The 23,073-nt window shown below is 47.1% G+C and overlaps 13 protein-coding genes across 13 annotated transcripts; 7 read left to right on the forward strand and 6 right to left on the reverse strand.

Annotated features, from left to right (window-relative positions):
• Positions 1-811: 811 nt before the first annotated feature.
• Positions 812-1,108, forward strand: N7446_010220 (uncharacterized protein; the record flags this gene model as incomplete). The annotated part of the gene is made up of 1 exon (XM_058518964.1): positions 812-1,108. One exon carries the CDS (start codon positions 812-814, stop codon positions 1,106-1,108), a length of 297 nt encoding a protein of 98 aa, XP_058369752.1.
• Positions 1,109-1,495: 387 nt separating this feature from the next.
• On the forward strand, positions 1,496-2,513 carry N7446_010221 (uncharacterized protein; the record flags this gene model as incomplete). The annotated part of the gene is made up of 4 exons (XM_058518965.1): positions 1,496-1,625; positions 1,692-1,864; positions 1,928-2,267; positions 2,332-2,513. The coding sequence occupies 4 exons, from the start codon at positions 1,496-1,498 to the stop codon at positions 2,511-2,513; spliced, it is 825 nt and encodes a 274-aa protein (XP_058369753.1).
• An 866-nt stretch (positions 2,514-3,379) lies between these two features.
• Positions 3,380-4,036, forward strand: aclF (extracellular proline rich protein; the record flags this gene model as incomplete). Its single annotated transcript, XM_058518966.1, has 1 exon — positions 3,380-4,036. The coding sequence occupies one exon, from the start codon at positions 3,380-3,382 to the stop codon at positions 4,034-4,036; it is 657 nt and encodes a 218-aa protein (XP_058369754.1).
• A 967-nt stretch (positions 4,037-5,003) lies between these two features.
• N7446_010223 (uncharacterized protein) lies at positions 5,004-5,712 on the reverse strand (the record flags this gene model as incomplete). Its single annotated transcript, XM_058518967.1, has 2 exons — positions 5,004-5,490; positions 5,651-5,712. 2 exons carry the CDS (start codon positions 5,710-5,712, stop codon positions 5,004-5,006), a joined length of 549 nt encoding a protein of 182 aa, XP_058369755.1.
• Positions 5,713-7,466: 1,754 nt separating this feature from the next.
• On the reverse strand, positions 7,467-8,641 carry cgnA (collagen triple helix repeat protein; the record flags this gene model as incomplete). Its single annotated transcript, XM_058518968.1, has 2 exons — positions 7,467-8,492; positions 8,519-8,641. 2 exons carry the CDS (start codon positions 8,639-8,641, stop codon positions 7,467-7,469), a joined length of 1,149 nt encoding a protein of 382 aa, XP_058369756.1.
• A 124-nt stretch (positions 8,642-8,765) lies between these two features.
• N7446_010225 (uncharacterized protein) lies at positions 8,766-9,041 on the reverse strand (the record flags this gene model as incomplete). The annotated part of the gene is made up of 1 exon (XM_058518969.1): positions 8,766-9,041. The coding sequence occupies one exon, from the start codon at positions 9,039-9,041 to the stop codon at positions 8,766-8,768; it is 276 nt and encodes a 91-aa protein (XP_058369757.1).
• Positions 9,042-9,783: 742 nt separating this feature from the next.
• Positions 9,784-10,503, forward strand: N7446_010226 (uncharacterized protein; the record flags this gene model as incomplete). Its single annotated transcript, XM_058518970.1, has 1 exon — positions 9,784-10,503. The coding sequence occupies one exon, from the start codon at positions 9,784-9,786 to the stop codon at positions 10,501-10,503; it is 720 nt and encodes a 239-aa protein (XP_058369758.1).
• Positions 10,504-12,401: 1,898 nt separating this feature from the next.
• N7446_010227 (uncharacterized protein) lies at positions 12,402-13,054 on the forward strand. Its single transcript, XM_058518971.1, has 3 exons — positions 12,402-12,636; positions 12,713-12,797; positions 12,854-13,054. The coding sequence occupies exons 1-3, from the start codon at positions 12,448-12,450 to the stop codon at positions 13,033-13,035; spliced, it is 456 nt and encodes a 151-aa protein (XP_058369759.1). The 5' UTR covers positions 12,402-12,447; the 3' UTR covers positions 13,036-13,054.
• Positions 13,055-14,160: 1,106 nt separating this feature from the next.
• N7446_010228 (uncharacterized protein) lies at positions 14,161-14,691 on the reverse strand (the record flags this gene model as incomplete). Its single annotated transcript, XM_058518972.1, has 1 exon — positions 14,161-14,691. The coding sequence occupies one exon, from the start codon at positions 14,689-14,691 to the stop codon at positions 14,161-14,163; it is 531 nt and encodes a 176-aa protein (XP_058369760.1).
• A 52-nt stretch (positions 14,692-14,743) lies between these two features.
• On the reverse strand, positions 14,744-14,977 carry N7446_010229 (uncharacterized protein; the record flags this gene model as incomplete). The annotated part of the gene is made up of 1 exon (XM_058518973.1): positions 14,744-14,977. One exon carries the CDS (start codon positions 14,975-14,977, stop codon positions 14,744-14,746), a length of 234 nt encoding a protein of 77 aa, XP_058369761.1.
• A 1,211-nt stretch (positions 14,978-16,188) lies between these two features.
• N7446_010230 (uncharacterized protein) lies at positions 16,189-16,544 on the forward strand (the record flags this gene model as incomplete). The annotated part of the gene is made up of 2 exons (XM_058518974.1): positions 16,189-16,215; positions 16,287-16,544. 2 exons carry the CDS (start codon positions 16,189-16,191, stop codon positions 16,542-16,544), a joined length of 285 nt encoding a protein of 94 aa, XP_058369762.1.
• A 1,568-nt stretch (positions 16,545-18,112) lies between these two features.
• N7446_010231 (uncharacterized protein) lies at positions 18,113-19,140 on the forward strand (the record flags this gene model as incomplete). The annotated part of the gene is made up of 3 exons (XM_058518975.1): positions 18,113-18,267; positions 18,571-18,799; positions 18,832-19,140. 3 exons carry the CDS (start codon positions 18,113-18,115, stop codon positions 19,138-19,140), a joined length of 693 nt encoding a protein of 230 aa, XP_058369763.1.
• Positions 19,141-19,707: 567 nt separating this feature from the next.
• On the reverse strand, positions 19,708-20,185 carry N7446_010232 (uncharacterized protein; the record flags this gene model as incomplete). Its single annotated transcript, XM_058518976.1, has 2 exons — positions 19,708-19,846; positions 20,049-20,185. 2 exons carry the CDS (start codon positions 20,183-20,185, stop codon positions 19,708-19,710), a joined length of 276 nt encoding a protein of 91 aa, XP_058369764.1.
• Positions 20,186-23,073: the final 2,888 nt, after the last annotated feature.

A 23,073-nucleotide genomic window follows, 5' to 3' on the forward strand; every position in this document is an offset into this window, starting at 1 on the left:
TTAACTCCTTCCACTACACTACCAGTAAAATAAAGAGGTTATAAGCGTGCATTAGCACCAAAGAGTAGATAATATATAACAGGACATTACTCGGGCGGAATATCATGTCGTCTGGCCAAAGGAGTACATTCTAGATAAAGTCATGTATATCAAGATCAGAACCCAAAAGTTTAGATGGATATCTGCCCCATTCCAAGATCTGATTTCGACAAATGACACTTTTTAGGCAACATATGTGTGATAGCTTATTACTGATTGGTTCTCAGAAGTTATCACGTCTCGAGGGTCTCCGAGTCGGGCTGCGCAATCTCCCCTCCCTTTTGGCCTTCGCCTTTTCCCCAGCAGGGGCCTCCGCCTTCTCTAGTCACCCTGTTTTCGACAAATTAAGTCTAGGGCAACCGTCGCGCGTAGCGCAATACTGATTGCTCCCACGGAATTTGCGCGTCCGCGCCCCCTCTCGACAATAGTGTCGGCCTCTCGCTTGATATCCAACAAGGTCGCTTTAGCCGCCTCCAACTCGCCCCTTTGTATGGCATGATTGGCGGTGCCATGTTTTTTGGCCAAAGCTGTTGATGTAACTGGACCAGCCTAATTTTTTGTAGTGCCTTGATCGCAACATCTCGGCTCTGGCAGACTCGCCGCCTCTCTCGAGCACCATCGAATGTTTTGGAGGGCTCTCCTGCAATGATCAAAGGCAGTCAGCAGCTGCGCGGCCTACTCGGAGAGGCCAAGACCTTGCAAGTGCGTTTCCCATGGGATCTCCGGTCCCTAAAGGCGATCAAATATTACTGCGCGCAGCGGCAGGCACATAATGCAACGCAACAGCTGTCGCCGGATGATGCGGCTCTCCTGGGGACACCATGGACTATTTCGACGCCCTTGTCTTCAAGGTCCATCAGAGTCTGTACAGATCAGACGCAAGTACCTCCTGTACGGCATCGTCAATCGCAGCATGTGGATCATGCCTCAGGCTGAGCTAAAAGACATGGAGCGGGAGTTCTACACTGGGATTCAGCGGTTCGATGTGCGCAGGGCCCCGTCGGAACTGCGGGCTGCCACAAGCCCCGGCATCCAATCCAAGGGAAAACTCCGCCAATCACTCGAATAGACTCTATGGCTAACTAAGTTTACTCCACCTTCAAGGTAACCGAAATTTACGCAGTTGATGTTCCTTACGGAGTCAGTGGGTCTTCTATGACAAGTTCAAGAGACTTGAACTGGCCATTGGGTCGTATATCCACAAAGATATGCCATTCAGCGACCCGCTGACTTCCCCAGAGGCTTCTCTCGACGTACAGTCTATGATTCATAGTTCCTGATGAAGGCAAAATGCAAGTGATGGTATTCCTATTATAATTGCAGACAATACTATATTCATGATCATGATCTTTCCTTTCCTACATTTCGAATTGGTTCTAAATAAGAGCCCTGAAAGCGCTGGTATATTATAGGAAACTTCACCGACATCAGTCATTAGGCTACCGCGTTAGCCACAATGCTGGTTCATTCTATTCTCAGATTCGGGACACTTGGGATTCTTGCGTCAATTTTACCGATAACGGTCAATGCCGTGGTCCCTGACGCGGCCTCAGGTGTACTTGATAGCAAGCCAGGCGGCGATGCAGGTGAGCACTCTAGCACTGAGATGCTCAACCAGTAATTAGAATCTGGAAGTGTTGATTTTCTCCAAGTATCAAATCAGGGCCCCCTAGGTGGAAACCCCGCTGGTACTGTTACAGATGTGCTTGGAGGTGGTGCTGGCGGCGATCTCTTAGGTCAGCTGACTGGGGCAGGTGGCCTCCTTGGGGGTCTGAGGTTCACGGATCTCAGCAATATCCTCAATATTGACTGGAAAAACAACAAGGTGTGTTAAGTAACAAGGAAATACCGTTTGATGGCTTAAGGATTGACCGCGGCTACCCAACAGCAACTCCTCGGTCTCGGTGGGAAGCAAGATGACGCTAAAATCACTCTTCTCGCCCAGAAAAAGGCGAAGGAGAAAGGTACCAAGCCCGAAGACGAGAAAGAAAATATCAAGAAGGAGATGTTGCAAGATGCGCAGGAAGCACATGAGAAAGCAGAGAAAGACCGGATTATGGGTCGGCTTAATGCTTTCCACGCCTATGGCATGCAGAGCGTCGAGCAAGTTGTGCGACCTAAATGGACCATGCTGTTCGATAATGCCTTCACTGCGGATGAATATTTTCGACAGGTCATCACTGATTATGCAGTCTACTACAATCAGAGCCGTCAGGGCTGTGTCCCGCGTAAGTTATTTTTTCAACCTTTGTCCCGCATTCGATTCAAATGACTATGGCTGACTTGACTTAGGTCCTCATCCTCAAATCTTCATATTTCCACATGGCGTTGGGCCGGCTAATTTAGAGCCCGTCAGGAACTACGGGAATTATACCGGCAAGTTATTTTTTAATCCAGTGAACGAGGCAAGCATGCAATTACCTGCGCTTCCTATCCAGGATAAATATGGTTATGTGGTTCAAAAGAGTGCTTGAGAAACGGCGAGATGGGTTACAACCTAGTGTCAGGACTGCCGTCCGAAATAGGGACTTTGATCTGAAGTGACATTGCACTTTTCAGGCCGTCTCTTTCATTCCTACATTGCTACCCCCTTACGTTGGACAGAAGCCACCTTCTGTCTGCCCCATTATGCAATATACTGCCTTATTTGTTATGGTATGCGGCTTTCCCGTGCCGGAAGCATGTTAACATGTCTGGGTCTTGATTGATTGCGAACAGTCATGCTACCCGTTTTCAGAGGACTCTTTCCTGATACCAAATATCTGATCCATAATATCTAGAGTATGATATTGTCATTTTAATTACTGCTTTTTTCCCCCTATCCCTCTATGGTAGTTCCTTAAACTCTACATACCCGGGCAACTATTCCTCACTCATTCGTACTTCGATGAGGACGAAATGCGGAATATTGTATCCTACTGGATAGCATACGCTACGGTAGCTCTCTTGGACTTTTCTGCTGCACAAGTCGCGTACATTTGCAGCCCCAACACCATATGCACGCCCATTTCCCTACCCCAGGGGCAAATCTCTCCCCCTTTGGGCCAGCAGCCATGCTTTAATACACTGCAGTTGCTGATGGGAGGCATCGGACCTTCATTTATACCGCCCATTTACCCTCAAAGTGGATGCATGAACATCATGGGTGGAATTGGTGCCATGGGAGGTTTTCCACACCAACCTGGCCAGCAATTCATTCCGGGTCAGCAGTTTTGGCCAAACCAACCAATTACCCCTAGCCCAATCCTTGCACCGGGCTTGGGACAGCAACCGTTCCCACCATTCTTCGGTCAACCTCAGCAGCCACCTTGCCCTATTTGTCCTCAGGGACCACCAGGAAATGCAGGACCACCAGGCAATGCAGGACCACCAGGCAACGCAGGACCACCAGGCAATGGAGGGACACCAGGCAATGGAGGACCACCAGGCAATGGAGGACCACCAGGGAATGCAGGGCCCCCGGGGCCTCAAGGGCTTCAGGGACATCCGGGGGCTCAAGGCCCGGCAGGTCCTCAGGGGCAGCAGGGGGACTCCGGGGCAACAAGGGCATCCCGGTGCTCAAGGCCCGGCAGGTCCTCAGGGAGAGCCGGGACCTCCTGGCCCTGCCGGTACTTCATGCAGCCAAAGCCAATGTCAGGCTCCAATCCAAGGAAATAATCAAACAGACAGCAAAAGTCCTTCTCCTGCGGGCGGAGGCATTGCCCGAGGAGATGCTGCCCAAATTAATGCGGATTTACCGTCTTTTATCAGTCAAGGGGGCATTGCCAATGGCTATTCTGCACAAACAGAGAGTACATTGCCCACTGTCGGACAGGCAGGTATAGCAAATGGAAATACCGCAAACACAAATGCAGAGCTACCTTTGGCTGAAGGAGGAATTGGCAAAGGCGATGCCGGAAATACTAATGCTAATTTACCCGGTGTTACTGGTGGAATGGGAGGGGTTGGCAACGGGAATACAGCACCTACCAACGATGCACTGCCTCCCGCGCAATGATTTGAACTACTTTAATATTGATAAGAGGTGGTAGGTACTGGAGTCTCGATATGTAAGGGAGCCGAATGATTTGTATAAATGAAAGATTAGGTGCGAAAGTACAGAAAAATTGTCTAGATGACGCTATGGATATAACCAGGTGTTCTCGGTTCAGTAATTTTGTTCATTATTTAATCTTTTCTTTGATATTTCAGAGGGGAAAAGGGACATTATCCAGTAGTGCCTATACTAGATACAAACCCCCACAACTGACCTGGACTCGTGATTACACAAATCAATCGTCTGAATGCGATTCTCTTGAACGACAACTCACTCTAGAAAATCTCAGTGGATTGACCGAGCGAGATCATATCAGGGGGTCAACATAGCCAAGCCAGATAGGGTCCAGACTCGGTTAATGTTGCATTCGAAAATAAAGCCTCCTCGACTAAAGCCTGTGGCATGCACCCCTTGGTTGAACAATTAATTTTAATCGCTATGCCGAAAGCGTATGAGTCTATGGACCATCAATGCGCCACAATCCAATAAAAATGATTTCGGGTTCGATTTAAGGGTGACACATTTCCGATATAATCCCCACGAGCCACGCTGCATGCATCACTAGCAGTAACGTCATGGATTCGAGTGAACGGATACAGAAATAGGCTCTTAGATTGAGCTGAAGTCAAGCAACTTTAGGTTCGGGCCATAATATACTTCCCTCGGTACATGTGCGTGGCGATAGGGAATGAATGCGGCGGTTACACTGGGTTGAATTTTGGAAAACGGACATGCTGAATGCTTATGTGAGTTCAACAGTAAAGTATACCAGATGCTCTCACGTCAGTAGACAACTTCTTTCCTCGGTCACCCTTCCTATCACTTCGTTTATTCATCTTTATCCCAGAAATGCAGGTCAATTTTTATTTACTATGGGCTTTTATTTCCAGTATCCATAGTGTCACTGCGCAATTCTATTCTGGATGCCTTACTCCTCCTTGCTATCCACCAGGGCACGCTTTCTACTGCAGCGTTGTTCCCAGTGCGCCATTATGTCTTGGTCATGGGCATATGGGGGGTGGACTGAATGGAATGGGGTACCCTGATCATCATAACATGCATCTGTATCCTCCTTATCATTCAGTACGGCCGCCGCCACCACCTCCGCCTGGCTGCCCGCCTCCTTATCCTGTACAGCAACCCTATCCTCCACCGCCTCCGCCGCCGCCCGGATACCCCTATCCTGGGCAACAACCCTATCCTCCTCCACCACCTCCTCCGCCGCCGCCCGGATACCCTTACCCTGTGCAACCTCCTTACCCTTATCCTTACCCGGAAGCACGTCCAGAAGCGGATCGTCCGCCACCTCCCAGACCTGATCGATGCCCCGTGAGTCCTCATTGCCAGAAGGGGGAGAAGGGTCAGAAGGGAGACAAGGGAGACCAGGGGGAGAAAGGCGAAAAAGGGGAATGTGACTGTAAAGCGAACAGTTGAGGAGCTGTGGAAGTGATGAGGTCTATCAACTTCCATAATCATGTTACCCCAGGTTTACTCATATTACATAGTGTCACAGATCCTTCTTATGGAAAGTGATTTTGTTTGCATCAGAAAGTGCATCTTTTCATAGATGTTTACACTGATTGCATTGAATATATCAAGTTCCCAACAGGTTGTTGTTGCAGTTGAAGAATACCCATTGTGTGCTATTTGGTAACAGCCAAATAAAATTGATATTTTGTCACGTGAACCCGCTGTTTAAATTGGGAATTTGCTTAGCAAAAGATTCTTTGTTCCTTGGCACATACATGGCTGCATCTGTGTGATCTTCACGAAATGAAATTTCCGTTTCCACATATACTATACGGGAGGATCTGCACTCCAACCAGAACATGCATCATGGCAGACTGGATCTTGTAATTTTCTACTTCGGCTGCTGCAATACTGATACCACTATGATGGAGAGAAAGTAAAGAGTTAGACGCTACTGGTTGCTGCTCACTGTGATTCCATAGAAGCAAATCTGATAGCAATCAAAGTGTAGCCATAGCTATCCTTCGTATCACATGATTTGGTATTAGGCTGATTCGGGTTGTTGTTCACTAGGAAATGCAGTGTTACCTCCCATTCATAGTTCGTGGCGTCGCTAGCAACCTACATTATCATTTCATTGTGTCGCTTCGTTCCAAAAGCATCAACAGCAACTAAAAGCGGAAGCAGTAAGCGTTAGGTTTGGTTCAACCATGGGCCGGTTCTCGGTCCGGACCATCAGGGTATAAACCTGGCTCCACAGCGGCTCGGCACACTCCCTATCACGCCGGTTCTGGTTAGGTCGTATATATGTCGGATACCATAGTTTTAGTTCGAGTGGATGGCTCTTAGGCTCTTAGATTTTTAAATGCAATGATTCCATGATGTAAATGATAAGCGAGCTGGACAGATTAACGAGCTGAACACTTAATCGTGATCTTGTAGCCGCTCGTCTTTTACCATGGACAGACGAAAGCGGTATTTACTAGCGAAATCTGTTAATTGGTTCTAGCTGCGCAAGCTACTTAAAACAACCCAAAGCTTAGTACTCAAGATGCAGCAGAAGACTATTCAGCCCCACACTATACGACGGCTGCGCGTCGCAGTTGACAATCTTCCGCAGTTATGATAATCATTCAAGGGGCAGAATTCCTGTATAGTGGCTATGTTCCTTCAAGTCAGTAGGAGCTCATCCAACCCCACTGTTTATACATAGCTCAATGTAACACAATATGCCAAATCCTCCCTCGTTTTCACATACAAATAGCTGGATCTAGATAGTGGCATGGTTGCATCACCAGTAGTAAGGAGCCTATGACTGGTCAAGCATCATATATTATGTCTGCTTGCGTTTTCCAGAAATTAGTGGAACATGCAGTCATTGGTTTGAACTAAGCGTGTTGCATCGTATATGTGAATCAGCCGACTCAGCTAGGTTTGAACTAAGTATGACAAGGCTTTCTTTGATGAGTTGCGCTGAGAACGCTGGAGAATGACTCCAATGGGCTGCGCTGCAGTGGCTCGGAGCTTAAACTAACTTCTTAGCTTTTCAGATTAGACCTGGATGGCAACTTGGTGGTTTCTTAGATTAGCCGAGACTGCCATTGAAGAGCTTTGACTTCTCGTGGTGACCCACTAAGCCGATTGGATTAAGAAGTTTTCAACAGTCTAGACTCTACCTGAGTGACTGCATGAAAATTTCCGTGTGAACCTATTTATGGTGTCTGACGGGGATGTCTTGCGTGATGGCAAGAACTAGTCTGAAAGCAAGATTTCAACATCGTAAGAACCAAAGCATTGCGTTCTAATAATACCTAATCAAAATTAAGAATTAGATTTAGTGTATTCTCAGTCTCTTATGCTGGAAAAGTGACACAGAAAGATATGGCCTCTACCAATACTCATCTAGTATTTTCAAAGCCATTTAACCCCTGTTCATGGCACGAGCAACCCAATAGATCCTACTCTCCCCTTCATCATTTTCAAAGCCTGACTCTTCTGTGTCAGACATGGAACACTTCTGCGTAGTCCCTGTTGGTGCAATAACTTTGCAGTTTGACTCTGAAGAGCACAGTGCAAGACATTCAAAAAGATTCTTCTCCGCACTCATTGTTTTCACAGGGTCTTTAAGCGTGCTTTTGCGGCTTGTGCAGAATATTTCATATTTGACACCACCTACATCCAAGGTTGACCCATGGATATCTGGGCACTCGCTCTCTCGCGCCTTCTTGATGTTTGGTGGGATATCTTTCGATGGTCGAGCCTGCAATGCGACAGCAACTATCCCTTCAGGCGATGGGGCTGTTTCGACACCACGACTGGGGTTCCATGAGACGATGGAGCTGCCGCTGGCGCCAACTGCTTCACAGCCGGGCAGGGTTGAGCAAATAACCATAGCCTCTTCAAGGCGATGTGTGTTGAAAACACTGTACTTTTCCCCGGCAATGACTCGCCGACAGGTTATCTTGTATGTTACGCCACCAACCTCGACTTCTTTGCCATCGGTGTTTGACTTAGGCTGGCAAAGCCGAAGGCTTTCGAGCTCCGAGAGTGACAAGCCTTGTTGAGTGGTGTTATTATTAGGACGTTGGTTGTTGCCATTGTCGCCGGTAGCTCCCCTGTCACCCTTGTCACCCTTGTCGCCTGTTTCACCCTTGTCGCCGGTGCCGCCTTTGTCGCCTTTGTCGCCTATTTCACCCTTGTCGCCCTTGTCACCCTTGTCGCCGGTGCCACCTTTGTCGCCTTTGTCACCCTTGTCGCCGGTGCCGCCTTTATCACCCTTATCGCCCTTGTCACCCTTGTCACCCTTGTCACCCTTGTCACCCTTGTCACCCTTGTTGCCTTTTTCACCCTTATCGCCTTGGTTGCCTTCATCTCCCTTGAGGCCCTGATCACCTTTGGGGCCCTGATCGCCCTTTGGCCCGTGTTCACCTTGTTTTCCCTCAGGGCCCTGTTCACCTCTCGGCCCCGAATCACCTTTATCTCCTTTAGGCCCAGGAGGACATTTTTTGCAATTGTCATTTGGTGGTCGAGGCCAATTGGGATTTGGCTGGGGAAATCCTGGTCCTGGATGTGTAGGGAAAGGAAACCATGGATCATACTGGCTCCCACCGGGGTATCCCGATCCTAGATGATTGTGTTAGTTTCCTGTACCTGGTGGCGGATAGGGAAGGATTCTCAGTACCGAAGGGATGTTCAAATCCGGGAGGGTAGAAGGGAGGTCTTAAGCCAGAAGGGCCAGAAGGGCCAAATCCATTTCCAGGCCCTGATGGTGGGTAGGAAGGGTACCCAGGTTGGAGAGGATTCCGATAGCCGGGTGGATAATGGTAAAAAGGATTTTCTGGCCCAGGATAGGAGCCGGGTGGATAGATTTGATTCCAGTATGGCTGAAACCCAGTGCCACCGCCATAAGGATAATATGGACAGTGTGCAGCACCATCGTTGCTTGTATGGCAAGTGTTACCTGTGCTACAGGGGCAGGCAATGTTCGGACCTGCATGATGACCTGCACCTAGCTGTACATTGATGGTGCAAATAAGTGAGGTTAAGATCAGCAGGGATCTCATGGCTCAATAGATGTTCTTCAAGGCAGGGAGAAATGCAAAAGAAATATCAAAAATCAACGAATGGTGCAGCACAACGGTTGATTAGGGTATTAGATATTAGGTATTGAAGGAACAGCAAGATTGTAAACAGCCACTGACTAGGAATAAGTCAAGGCCTAAAATATCGCCTGCTTCTCAAGGCGCAGAATGCATCACTGGAAAATTGGTCATGATTCATCAAATTTAGCCCGAAGTTGCACCTCAGACTTTCTTGAATGAAGTTCTTTTTCCAAAGGGTGTCCATGTCTGGTTGAATCCTTTGATTGATCCACTTGGAAATGAAACCATGTAGGTTTAGAAGAAGTCTCATTTAACTTTGTTCCAGGAAAGGGTTTCCAAACATTGTCCTTATGTTTACAACCACCACTCGCTATACCTCGCTATATCATCTACCAAGTGTGGATATCCTGAGGTCGCAGAGTTTAGGCCTGATGCCACTGTACCATAATCCACCTGGAAGCTCGTTAATTTATTCATTTTTTATATTTCTTCGGGGTTCCGTTCGCAGTAATCGGGCCTAAGCCAGGATATTTAAACCTGTCGTTTCCCCAGAGAATAGATGGGCAGATCGACGCTTTAGCAAACAATTCCTTCGTCAACCAGTCCTCAATCCTACCAAGTGGTCATTACTTCAATATGCCTCAACTCTCTCAATATCTCAACTTCCTCTTAGCCCTTTCTCTCACCCCTCCCGTCCTCAGCGCTCCATCAACCCCAATGCTACCCCTCCCGGGCCTCCACAATCTATTCACCCCGTTGGATGATTCTCCCATGCCACCAATACAACCACAAAAGGACGAGCTAGGCCTCTTTTATGGCAAATGCTACCGGCTCGAAAACAACAAAAAGCAAAAGCTAGGCTATCAACAAGGCGCATACTACCGGTATGACGCAGACGATAACCGGCGCCCATTCCGCGTATGCCGCTCCACCCGGGGATCTTGCAAGCGTGAGCAGGACGACCAAAACGTGTACAAGAACGACCGTTTTTATCTCTGGGATGGGCACGGTTCGGCTTGGTCCAAGGGTCCGACCTGGATTGGTTTCACTGGAGTGTTTTTGTATCCGAATATTTACCGCGACATCGAGAACTATATTGCGCCTTTTAAGGCGCATCAGAGTTGCGATCGCAGCGATTCACTTCGGGTGAATAATGATGATTTGGATGAACAGAAAGATAAATGTTTGCTTTGTGTTAATCTGAAAAACAGCTACAATAACTATAATGGGCTGGCGACATACCCAACGGGCTATGTATATCAGACCGCGAATCCGTCGGATTGTGTTTATTGGGTGTTTAAAGAGGTGGATTGTCCGGATGATGATTATATGGTGGAGGATGAGGATGAACTGTGACGGAAGTTGGGTTGATCCTATCTGATGCGGGCAAGGCTATTTATGAGGGATATATGTCTAGGCAAATGTTGTTAATTTGACTGATTAAATAATATCTTTTTCTTGTTATTGGTTGTCTGGCTGGTTGGTAGTGCTTTCAAAATGGTTCGATTAAGCTTCTCTTGTGTGTCAAGCCTTTTGTGTATAGCACTGACAAATGGATGGATTATGTCCTTACCATGACCTCTTGCCATTAAGCGATTGGCAGGATACCATGACTATAAAGGGAAGGCCGAGACAATGTATCAGTTTGCAGGGCAGATTTCGCTGCCTCGGCGATCCAGTAAGCTTTAAATCTATAAGCCACAAGCCGCTAAGTACATATAGTCAGGTGTGTGGCCACGAGCGAATCTTCACTGACTTATACAGCCTTTGAAAGTTTAAGTCCTATATAAGGCCTTTTTATACTGGAAAAGGTACATACGACCATAGGGTGTGGAGAATAGGGCTTCCTATGCCACATAATCTACGCGGCTAATGCTTGACGCGCCTTAGAAAGTGGCTTGGAAATCTGACGTAAATTTTCGAAAGGTTTATGCTAGGAAAGCATAGTGTTTTAGGGTCTAAGCTAGAACAGATGTGAAAAACAGTATATTACTTTGATGACCAAGTAGCTTTATGATCAAAATTATGCAGCAACTGGGTCGAGTTAGGTCTATTGGGTTTTACTAGGGCCCTAATTATTAGGTCCGGGTTAGGCCCGGGTTAGGGGACTTCGACCCAAATTAGGTTATACGGAAGTCTACAAACAGTCATTTCCGATACCTAGCTTATGTGCAAATGATACTAGTGACCCTGCTCATCAATATCATCGGCCTGCTAGCCACAGCTTTCTCCTACTTGACGCTTCCTGACATCTACCTGATATGAGCTAACATAATGATGTTGCTAGGCTTGTCAGTAGCATTTTCTATCTTAGTGGGATTACTTACACTTCTTTCAACGATGATATTACTCTAGGCTCGTATATCCCCTCTTCCTCGGTCCCTAGGGCGCAAAAGGTCATCACTAATATACGTCGGCCGACAAACATTCTTGCAGCTAACGTTCCAGCCTGCCGCTCCAATGGCTTTCGATGTAATCGGCTGTCTTCTAGTGAAGACAGTCGGTTTGTTTGAATCCGCCTTCTCACCTGCAGAAACTCCCGGTCGGTTCCCGACATTAGTTTGTTAAGGTGGGTACTATACGAACTTGAACCAGGCAGGGTGACCGCATGGCTGACATGGGATTTTTGGTATGGACCAGTCGACCAACGGCATGTTGGCCTAAGGAAGAATCTATTCCGTATCAGAGTCCAGCTCCCATTTTCCTTGTCTGTACGCTCGACTACGAGAGCATCTTGTGACGGATAGAGAGAGCCTTGAGTCTAGCGGGGTACATCATCCTCCATCGTATTTAAGCGGGGTACGCATATATGTCTTGGACGGCACCGCGACCCGAGTCGGGAGCGCAGAAACCGGTTGAATCTTCGATCCTAAACCGACGAACTCCTTGATTCTGGTAAGTTCTCCACACCCTGATATCATTCTTTGCTGCACATGGAGAACCATCAACAATAGCTCCAGCCAGTGTTGAGAAATTGACGGGGTCCACGGGTGGATGTAACGCTACCCGGTGCGATGTTTTTAATGCGGAGTATATGCAGTGGCGGTGATGCGCATGTCTCACCTGCCACTCGTGTTGATTGGCCGTGGGACGGACCCTGGGCGGTGGCCTGACAATCTATGACATAGAATGGGTGCCATGTCTTAGATCAAAGGCCTCCCGTATGTCCATCGGTACATCATCGCTACTACCTATGGTCCGAGCAGCAGACCTATATGAAGACTGCCAGTTCCTTCCCTTGTCGGGAGGAAACAGATAATCCAAGCCTCCTATTGCAAAACAAAAAGCGAAATACCAACCATGAAGACCTCCCTGATCACATTTGGTGCCCTCCTCGGCCTGGTCTCGGCCCAGAATGCCGTCGTGAACAACCACTGTGCCACATCCGTGTATGTGCAGTCGTTCCCTTACGATGGCAGCGCCCCCGGCCCTCTCACCACCGTTCCAAAGGGGGGAACTTTCTCCGAGAAATTTAGAGCATCTGGCTCGGTACGTTACTCCGTCCTATTCGGTCTGCGCAATACTCCATATAGCAAGGGAGACTGACTCGAGATCGAATGTGCAGACGGTTAAGATCGCCAAGACAAAGACGCTGGATAAGCCTCTCTTCTTTGGCTATTCGTTCTCGTCCAACCCGGACTACGCGTACTGTGAGTGCATCCAATCTATCTGTCAGCTAGGAATCTTTTATTAACCCTTCTTCAAGATGAACTGAGCACCGAATGGGGTAACCCCTTCGCAGCGAATCCTAACTCGCTCAGTCCCGGGGACGGCTGTGAGGTCTTTGACTGTGCGGCCAATGATGCCGCCTGCTATAGTACCCCAGCTCATAAGAAGGTCTATGGGTGCCCCCAGCCAGTCACCCTGACGGCGGACCTGTGTCAGTAACTATTTCGCCTACACTCTGTAATGCGGTAGGGTTATGGGGATATCTCTGTTTTCTTGTCCTTATTTCAACCTATCGCAGCCCGTCTCAAGGATAATTATGTGTGAGAATGAGACAGGCATTTGTCGTGACAGCAGTATTACGTGGGAGACTATAAATAATCATAATGAAAGAAAAATACAACACACAACCACAACACTAGTAGCACCCTATACACTAGTGGCAATTGGGATCAGATTAAGAGATAGCATTGTGGGTAGCGCAGCTCATGTCAGAAAGTCTAGCCATCTGACAGGCTCAGCTGATAAGTACGAGGCATCGTCGACTTCGATAATGCTCGGTCCAACAGTTAACGGCTCCCTCGTGGCCACGGCGGCTACTCTAGTGAGTCGTGATGCGATCGAAGTAAAATGAGCATTTGCAAAAGTCTCTTCTTCGGTTGTTTGCTGTACCTTCTGCTCTGTCAGGCGTCGGACCTCATTGTTAGCCGTTATTAGAAGCGTTGCGAAATTTTTCAACGCACTATCGATTTCCGCCTGTTCGTAATGCCTAGTATACTACTATTTCACAAAGCACATAAGCCAGTTCCAATTGCTTATCGGCAAGGTCAATGATTGATTTTTTCTTGGCTTTTTTAGAGCCAAAGACACTGATCATGCCGGGTCCGGCTTGTATGCGAGGGACTAAGTTTGATGGATGCAACTACTTAAGACTGATCCGATTCTCCCGATTGATGATTCATCAAACAAAGAGTTTTGTCCAGTGCGTTTGGAAAAAGCGCGTCTACATCGTCGACATTTTCACTCGCCATATATTACTCCTACAATTACCAATGTTCCGGACACCCTCTTAGAGCACCTTCTGTGTATGGCCGTCATACTCGATTGTGAACTTGTGTCGCTTGCTAACAGAAGCTAAGGCTCACTCCGGTCGATAGACACTTCTTCGTCTATACGTCGCTCGCGTTAAGAGCATTAGATTAAGCTTATTGATGAGGGCGTCCGTGTTTCGGGTAGGTAGGGTTGCTCAGAGACCGGAGGGTCTCAATAACAGTCAAAGGGCACCGAATAGTGTTTCAGATTGTGTCTTCTTGATTCCTTTCATTTCTTACTCAATATGACCAGGCATCACCGAGCATGGAAATTCGAGATATTATAACAAATCCCATGAGGACGCTCATATAATCTTTCCCACTCACCATCCTCGCCCATCTTTTGAAACCCTTCCAGCCCCGCATCACACAAAGCAACCTTCATCCACCCAACATCCTTCAAAGTACACCCTTCGACAGCTTCGTACCCATCATCAAGCAGGTCCGCCGGCTCATCTACGTCTTCTAGATCTTCCTGGCTGAAATCTTCAATAGACTCAGGCTTCCACCACCCGTACAGCATATTCACGAACGCATCCATATTAATGCAGTCGTCAACAGGTGCGTTCAGAACACTCTGCAAAGACTCCTCATCAACAAAAAAACAGAACCGATACCGCGCCGCCCGAACATTAAAGTGCCGAATTATATCAGGCGAGCCAGAGCTTGACTCTAGCTGAATAGCAGTCGTCGCCCAGTTCTGGAAATGCTCACGGATAGTCGCCGTGCTCGCGCCTTCGAAAAGTACCTGGTCCTCGAAAACAGTAGTCTGGAAGGTATCAAGCATGTCTAGCCATTATAGTTCTCGAGCATGTCGGAGATATGCCATCGGTACCGATTTAAAAATTCGGCCCAGCCGGCATCATTTTGATACGTGCATCGATAGATAGGGAAGCCCCAGGTGCGCAAGTCAGCTTCTTGTAGAGCTTTCTCGATGCGATCAGCGAGATTGTTGCGAGTTTCTTTATCGGGGTGCGCTTGGATGGATGGCGGGGTGTATCCTGTTTGGTTAATCGCGCCAGCGCTGCTAGTGCTTTTTCACGGGTACTTGCTGAGTGGTCTGATGAAGACATTCTTCGAATTTGATATTGATGTTCAAAGAGCGATAATTTGAGGGAGCAGGTGTTTCTGAGAGGAATTGCACTCGGTAAGAAGAAATTTGAAGTCCGCATCTGTGTTCTGAGGAGATTTGCAGTAGATAACATAATTGCGGAATAGGAAAAAGGAGACAGTGTCGAATTTAGGCACTCAGCTGAGCGGGACCAGCTAAAAGTTGAACGGGACCCTTCTTCGAGTCTAATTCCATGGTAGCATTTATCTGATCCGTTTATCTCGGAGAAACCCGGCACGGACATACAGGGCGTTCCTTAGAGCATTGCCGAGGCCTGCCGTGACCTTTGTGCCATAGTTATGTTTATGCTGCCCTCATAATGCGCGGCTTTGAAACCGTTGCGATTCTTTAGCGAAGACTAAGATAGCCTCCACTGCTTGATCCGCAAAGCACAGTCAATGACCTCCATCTTCTTCCCCTGGTCCCCCCCAAACGGAGTTGACATGCTGTTGAACGTGTTTGTCAACCTTCCCTCGTAACTCCCATCTTATCGCTCTCTGTTGAGAGCAACCCAGCTGCACGTTTTGTATACTTTCCCGCTCGCAACACACGTATAGGTCGTCGGCATGGAATCCCAAAGCGCTGGCGTATGTTGACAACCAGTAGTTTCCGGTTCGCAACTGCGTTACTTAGTACGCTCTGTTCCTAGGCAAAGATCCGCAGAGTAACCTGTAATGACAAGGTGGGTAATTGGCCGTACTCCCGCAGATTGACCCCTTTTCACGCCACCAACTGCTTTTTACGGGGCCATGGCGAGGTCGCCCTCCAAAGACAAGGGCTTGGACACCTTGCTCGTTCATATGTTCGACAAATAGATATTTAATATACCTCGATTAGCTCGTATATTCATAAGCAATAAGTCCTTTCATACCCCTTACCTTTATATGATTTATATGATTAACCCGGGGCACTCGAAAATAGGCGAAAAAAGAGGTGAAAAAAAAAAAGGCAAAACGGTATATTCTTGTGGACACTGCCTAGTATTTTATCAATAGCACTGTAGGCAACATTCATACTCTATTTCGTACCATTCATTGAGGCATATCAGATGCAAATGCTTCAATTTCCTACCAGTTTGGCCTGATGGCGGTAATAGGCTGCCGTACCCCTTACCGTCTTAGCATTTTCTGATCTCATGAATTGTCTCCATACGAGGACCCCCAGCAGGTGCTTATGCTGCGATACTTGGAGGAGGCGAGGGTGTGGAAGCAGAATGGTGGCAAGCATCCTTTCAATACATAGGTTTTTCCTATGCTAATCAAGCTTGTTAGAAACCCCCAAGCCCCACCCTGCCCCACCCTCGCCTCTGCGTGTTGTGTGATGCCGACCCCAACAAAGCGGCATCTACGACTACCATCACCACCACCAGCTCCGTCCCCACCGAGGCCATCACCCCAGTCCTGTTCGTTGGGACCTTCGCTGGCTGGAGACTTCCGGCAAAGTCCCGGGGTGATGGCCTTACGGGCCTAGCAAGGGCCCTAAAGAAGCTGGCTGAGAAGTGGGGGAAGGGGAAGAAGGAGAGGGAGTGATTTTTTCCTCTTTTCGTTTGTGTTGCTGCTGTTTGTTTACGCAACCCACCTTCCGCGAACCGGCAAGACCTAGCACCTGTCTCATCTTCTTACCGTGTAGGCCTTCCCCCCTACACTCTTATATTTAGTCTCTGTCAGGTGTTTGGGTTGTTTGGGTTGTTTGTATCTTTTTATTTCACGGACCACTGCGGCTGAAAGAACCGAACGGCGATCTATCCAGTCCGACCCCTGCCGACCCGAACTAAAATAAATGAACCTACTGGTCTGTCATGACCGATGGCTTGCTGTAGGCGAGGATCGACAACATCCGGAGGGTGGTGAAGGGGAATTCGAAAAAGTGAAGAGGTAAATTGTACGCGATTCCCGTCATCTTTAGTGTTCAGCATGACAAGTGACCTTCGTCATGATTCGCATATGACTCGCGGTTGATCCGTCATCCTTGAAAATTTTTCTCGGTCATGTCACATTCTTCCTGCTTCAACCTTTCAATATTTTTACTTATTTTATATCTCGTTTCCCCCACCACAAGGTACTTACTAAATGTTATCCTTTACCTTATTCTCATACTAAGCTCTATCCACCATAGGATCATGAAACACTTCAACAAGCATTCAACGCTTGAAACCGATTGGCGTCATCCTGAATATCTGGTATACGCATCATAACGCTTTAGGCGATCCGACATCACTGATTTAATTCGTGCCGAGCTCGCTCTACGTGAATTATCGCAGTGTGAGGAAACGTTACTCCATAGGGTTAAAGCCTTACAAAAGGCCACAGCTATCGAGTCCGATAGAACCCAGCTAGAAAATGCAAAGCAACAGCTTGAAAAGGCTCAAACGCGTTTTCCTAGAAAGGAGCACGCCCTTTACCGAGCGGAGACTATGCTTTGTCCGTTACTCAAACAAGGCTACGATAGTCTAAGACGTGATGCTAAATGGTTTATGCGTGAAGAAATGGTTCAGGATTGTTCGGATCAAGGTGGATGTTGCAGCCGGGAATGTGGATGCTGCGCACAGAGGCATCTATCTAAAAGAAAGAAAGGTAGAGGCCATTGCACTGTAGAGTGTTGGTGTTGTATCGGCTTTCGAGGCTTTGAGCTTCCAGAGAAAGAAAAACAGGAGGTCAGAAACGACTTCAAAAGAAGGATTGAACTACCTGGATCGGACTATTTCGAAACATTAGGAATTTGGCTTTTTCACCCATTGAAGTCCCGAAGACTTAGAAACATAAAATCCCGGTGGCAGCAAACTTTTGAACGGGGTTCCACTGACAAAGACTCATGAAAATTTCCTGCTCTAACTTTGCTTGAGATCATTTGCTGACCGGGTTCTTATGGGACGAGTATGAATTATGAAATTAACCTGCTCTTCTTTGTTTAGGAAGCATTTGCTAGATTGTCAGAATTTTTTCGATTACGTAGGTACAGTTTGTATTATTTTAGTCAAAGTGTGGGCAGCGTTTGTAGCCGAAGTACGCCAGAGAACCCAATGTAATACTTCTCGCGGAACTAGCACTTCACTTGTGCAAGCGAGGGCTGTTTCCTGAAGGCCTGCATGGTATATAAGATGACACAGATCCACTGCCCCACTTCTAGGGTAGGTATCCGAGCCAAACCCGTCACATCAGGTCAATCGAATCCATACCATAAGCATGGTAGTAACCAAACTGAAATCCTGCAAACGCACCTAGATAATGATGTTCGTGTAACAGGTGCTGGCAAGTAAGTAGCTGAAACGAAAAAAAAAACACCAAGGTGTCTCTCAATTCTTGCCCTTTCTAGCATCATCGTAGAGAGCTATAAACAAGTAGTCTAACGATCCCTCTGCCCTTTTGGTTCCCTCTTATAGAGATGACAAGACTTACACAAATAAAATCCATTCATATTTGAAAGCATCAGACTTGTAGCCCCTGAACTTTTGATCGAGTTATCCTTTTTACACCCTCCTCACTAATCCTTCATCTTTCCTCTCTTTCTCTTTCTATAACTACGACAGCTTCAACCTCATCTACAGCAACAACGCAGACAGGCATGGCTTCTTCTTGCGCAGGACTATGCACAATCAAGTCCGGCGGCGGGTGTGTTGCGATTGAAAGTTACATACGGTGTCACTTTTGCCCAGCTTTATGCTTTGAACCCCGCCATCGGTGACGATTGCCAATATCTCTCACCCGGCTACGCCATCTGTGTCGCCGTCAAGTCCACTTCCACGACTACCATACTGACGGCAGCACCGACTGAAACCACGTCTAGTGTATGTTGTAGTGAATACTACACTATAGTAAGGGTGACTCATGTGCTGCAACAGAATCCAAATATGGCATCACTTTTGCCAAATTCTTGTTGTGGAATCCGTCCATCGGTTCCAACTGCCAGTATCTTGATTTCGGACAGCAGTACTGCATTGCAGGACCTGTGCAAACGGGTATCACCACGTCATGCACGACTTTCTATACTGCTAAAAAGGATTACTCATGCTGGGCTATCGCAACTGCCTATGGTATAACTACTGGTAAGTCCCTACCCTGGAATTCAGCCGTTGGCAGTGACTGCTCAGGGCTGTGGCCAGACTACGAAAATTGCGTCGCCATTTGATCGCATAGCGGCGATAATCTTCAACTTTGTAAATGCATGGAATAGAAGAAGCGGACCCAGTGTCTCTTAATTCGATATTATTCCGAAATCTTTAAACTTTTTTTAAGATTTCTACATAGCGTAGTAATGATCTTTAAGTGGCGAATGCTCCCTGCGAAATTGCCCATCCAATTCTTGAGAAGAGCGCCTTGGCTTTCAGCACGATGCTAGAAATTAAACACACCGAAAAAGTCTCACGAGGCTCAATATTGAGTGCACGCTTCTCCATTTTAAAGGAAATGAGTAGTTGAATCGATTCTAGTGCTATGCGAATGACCGATATAACCCGAGAATGTTGCGAATTTAGGGCAAACGAGAAATCGTGGGAGGCTCACAATAAACAACTTGCGGCCACCGCCCACTCCGAAGAATCGAATATAATCTAGGATAAACCTTGGGTGCCAAAACCTTCGTCCGACCGACTTCAGCTCCTAAATCCTCATCCTCATGAGGAGTGTCCCATAGGTCAAACCATTGCATATCAATCGCGCTCATGTGAGCCGTTGATTGCCGGGTGTCAGAACCCCTTCATTCAGCTGGTGCTTTTTCTTCTAGGACAGAGTCCAAGGCCTCTTTGTCCACGATGATTGGGAATCCATGTTGAACTAGGGTAGCGTCATAATCTTCGTAAAGAGACCTCATAGACCTCATAAGCTCGCGGTGGCGTCTAGTAAAGAAAGTTAGTTTTTGGTCATTAGACATTTTCATTGTAAGGCATTAAAACTCATAACGCCAGATCCCTCCTTTGAACAGCCCTCTAGCGAGGGTCAGATTGAATATTCCATTCTAGTTGGTCGTAGATCGCTTGTCCGTCCCTATTACTGGTGTATGTAGGGGGATTGAGTAGGGTCCTTTGTGCATACCCATACATTCGTTCGAGAAAGTTCTCCCACCGTGCATCGTCGTTGTAGTAGCAGGTACGGTAGATAAAAAAGCCCCATGTCTGGTCAACGTCTCTGGTCAATTTGTCGCGGATGTAAGTGGCATCTGACCTGAGGGTGGCCATTTCTACTAAGAGAAGCGAGAACCACGAGTTGAAAGTATAATGGCTGCAGGAAGGAAGTCCGGTTTTACAAGTTCAGCTTCACGGTTTGTAATTTTATAATACATGCGTAATCAGCAGATAAGTGGGGCCATCCCTTTATGGTTTAACACTTGTGACTGAGTTAGTACACTTCACGGTTTCTGAACAGAAACTCTTGGCCTTGTTTATTCTTATCCTGTGACACTGCGCCTGCTCTCCGTCTGTGTCTGCTCTCTGCAAGATCTCTCAGCCCAGTGTTTTCCCTACGATAAGCCATTGCTAATTCTGTTTGAGGAGCGGCTGGCCTAAAGGCTTTTGTTTCCAGGGTCTTGCGGGAACGGCAGGGTCGACAGAGGCTTTGGGAGGAACCCTCTACCTGGAGATGAGTTTCCAGTGATTCCGGGCTATTTAATTCCTGCAGATTCGGTGAAGAAGCTATAATAGTATAGTAGCTAGGCATAGTAAATTCTGCAAACTTCACCTATATGGAGGTCCTCTCACACCCCTAGGAAGATAGGCCGTCCTAAGCTCTCCAGGATAAACCCAGCCATCCTTCTAACTCCCTTTTGACCAAGTCCCATCAAAGTTATCAACCTCATTCAGATCCACCCTCATCTGCCTAACCACATCCCCGCAGTCGTCCAAAAACACGTATAAAACCCTCCGCCATCCTAAGCCTCCGCGTCCTTAATAAACGCATGAGTCACCACACAAGCAGCATGATACATCCAGTACGTACTACACAAATACTCAGAGCTCAAGGACGATTCCTCCTCGCATATGCCCATAACAGCCTGACTAAACTAAAGCAAACATAGTAAACAAGCATGGCAATCATCAATTTGCCTTTTCATACATACTTATAAGTGGAACCGCCGGTAATGTCTTCACCAGTTTACTAGTAGAGAATCTAAACTTAGAAAATAGCAATGAAACTTAGGAATGAATTTCGGTAATAATAATAAAGAAACAAAAAACACCAACATACCTAGTAGGGACTAGGTATAGAGCTAAGATAAAATGATACGAAGAACCTAAATAACCTAAATGACCTAAATGACATATATAACATAAGTAAAAAGGACTCTAAAATATAAGAGTTTAGGGGGAAGGCCTACATAGTAAGAAGATAAGACGGCTGCTACCTTTATGTCAGGACCCCGACCTACCAGGTGCCTTATGGATGCCTGAAGATATATAGCGAGCTTTGGCCCTCGCATTGCGAAGGTAGCCGATCGCACGCATGGACCAGGATAGCCGTGCATGTCGCTAAATACATTAGCTAAGCGCACCATGTATTTATTGTGCTCGCTGGTCCTCGCATGGGGGACCAGCAATTAGTCTCTTAATACACCTGCACGGACATTCGCCGATAGACTCTACTTCCCGAACTTATACCGCTACCCTAGGACCTCGCAGGGACCTAACACTTTAATCCCGGCCGGGTCTTATGTAACGGGATCCTCAGAAGCCGTGCACAGATCTCTCGCACTTATAGAGGATCGATACTATGTAGGTATCGACACGTTAGCGTTAACTCACAGTAACGCTAATCCCTTATGTCAAATAGTCTGCTCCGGAGAACCTAGGGGTTCTCTAAGAATCAGTCTCTATATTCTCTCAATATACCACTTTTCCGAGGCATTCTCAGTCTTACCTAGTTTACAGGCTCTATCCTATAAGCACTAGAACCCTTCTCTTTACATCTTAGCCGGTTCGTGGAAGGTGGGTTGCGTAAACAAATAGTAGTAACACAAATAAAAAGGAAAGGAAGAGGAAAATTCACTCCCTGTCCTTCGTGTCCTTCTCCCACTTCTTAGCTAGCTTCTTTAGCGCCCCTACTAGGCCCATAAGACTGTTAGCTCGGGCTTTGCCGGAAGTCTCTAGCTAGCGGGTAGACTAACGAATAGGACGGGGATGTCGGCCTCGGATGGTAGAGGGGTGGCGGCCTTAGTGGGAGTGACGGCCTTAGTGGAGTCGGGGCTGGTGGTGGTGGTTATAATGTTAGTGGTGTAGAGGGTGGTGTTAGTGGTGGTAATAGCCGTGGTGGTAGTTATAGACGCCGCCTTATGAGGGTCAGCATCACACAAAACCTAGAGGGAGGGCGGGGCTTAGAGGTGTCTAACAAGCTTGGTTAGTATAAGGAACATTGTATAGAGACAATCTATAAGATGAGAAAATGCTAAGACGGTAGTGGATACGGCAGCCTATTACCACTATCAAATTGAAAACATTTGCATCTAATACGCCTCAATGAATAGGTAGGAAATAGAGTATAAATGTTGCCTACAGTGCTGTTGATAAAATACTAGGCAGCCTCCACAAGAATATACCGTTCTATTATTTTTTTCACCTCTTTTTTCGCCTCTTTTTTCGCCCATTTTCCAGTGCCTCGGGTTAATCATATAAATTATAGGCAATCCTAAAATGACCCCCATTCTAGGCGTTTGGACCCTACCTACGCTCACTTAACCCGACTAGGTCTTATGTAGTAATCGTATTTCTAATGCATTAATCGGTAAAGAATTCATCAGTTTCATGGCAATGCTAACGCCTCGAGAATCCGCGGTTATAGATCCGTGGTTCTTCTATTTACTATGCATCCCCGTAGTAACTTAAAATAAGTCACTACTATCCCCTTATAACGAGTGACTAGCGCTGAATAATCCATCACGCTAGGAATCGCTTAAGAACACGAGCGATATCTATGTTCGCAAATAACCATTCTTCCTCGAGGACTAGCGAGTCGGGTTTGAACTTGAGGAATATCCAAGTATTTGTTCCAGATCATTTTATGGGCTTCTTCGTTTTCCGCGTCGTAGTTTGTGCGGATCGACATACCCTCAGCACCTGTCCATGCTTCGTAGCCG

This window comes from Penicillium canescens, assembly GCF_028828765.1.
Source record: "Penicillium canescens strain IBT 15451 chromosome Unknown utg000006l_segment0_segment0, whole genome shotgun sequence".
Classification (NCBI taxonomy): Eukaryota; Fungi; Ascomycota; class Eurotiomycetes; order Eurotiales; family Aspergillaceae; genus Penicillium; species Penicillium canescens.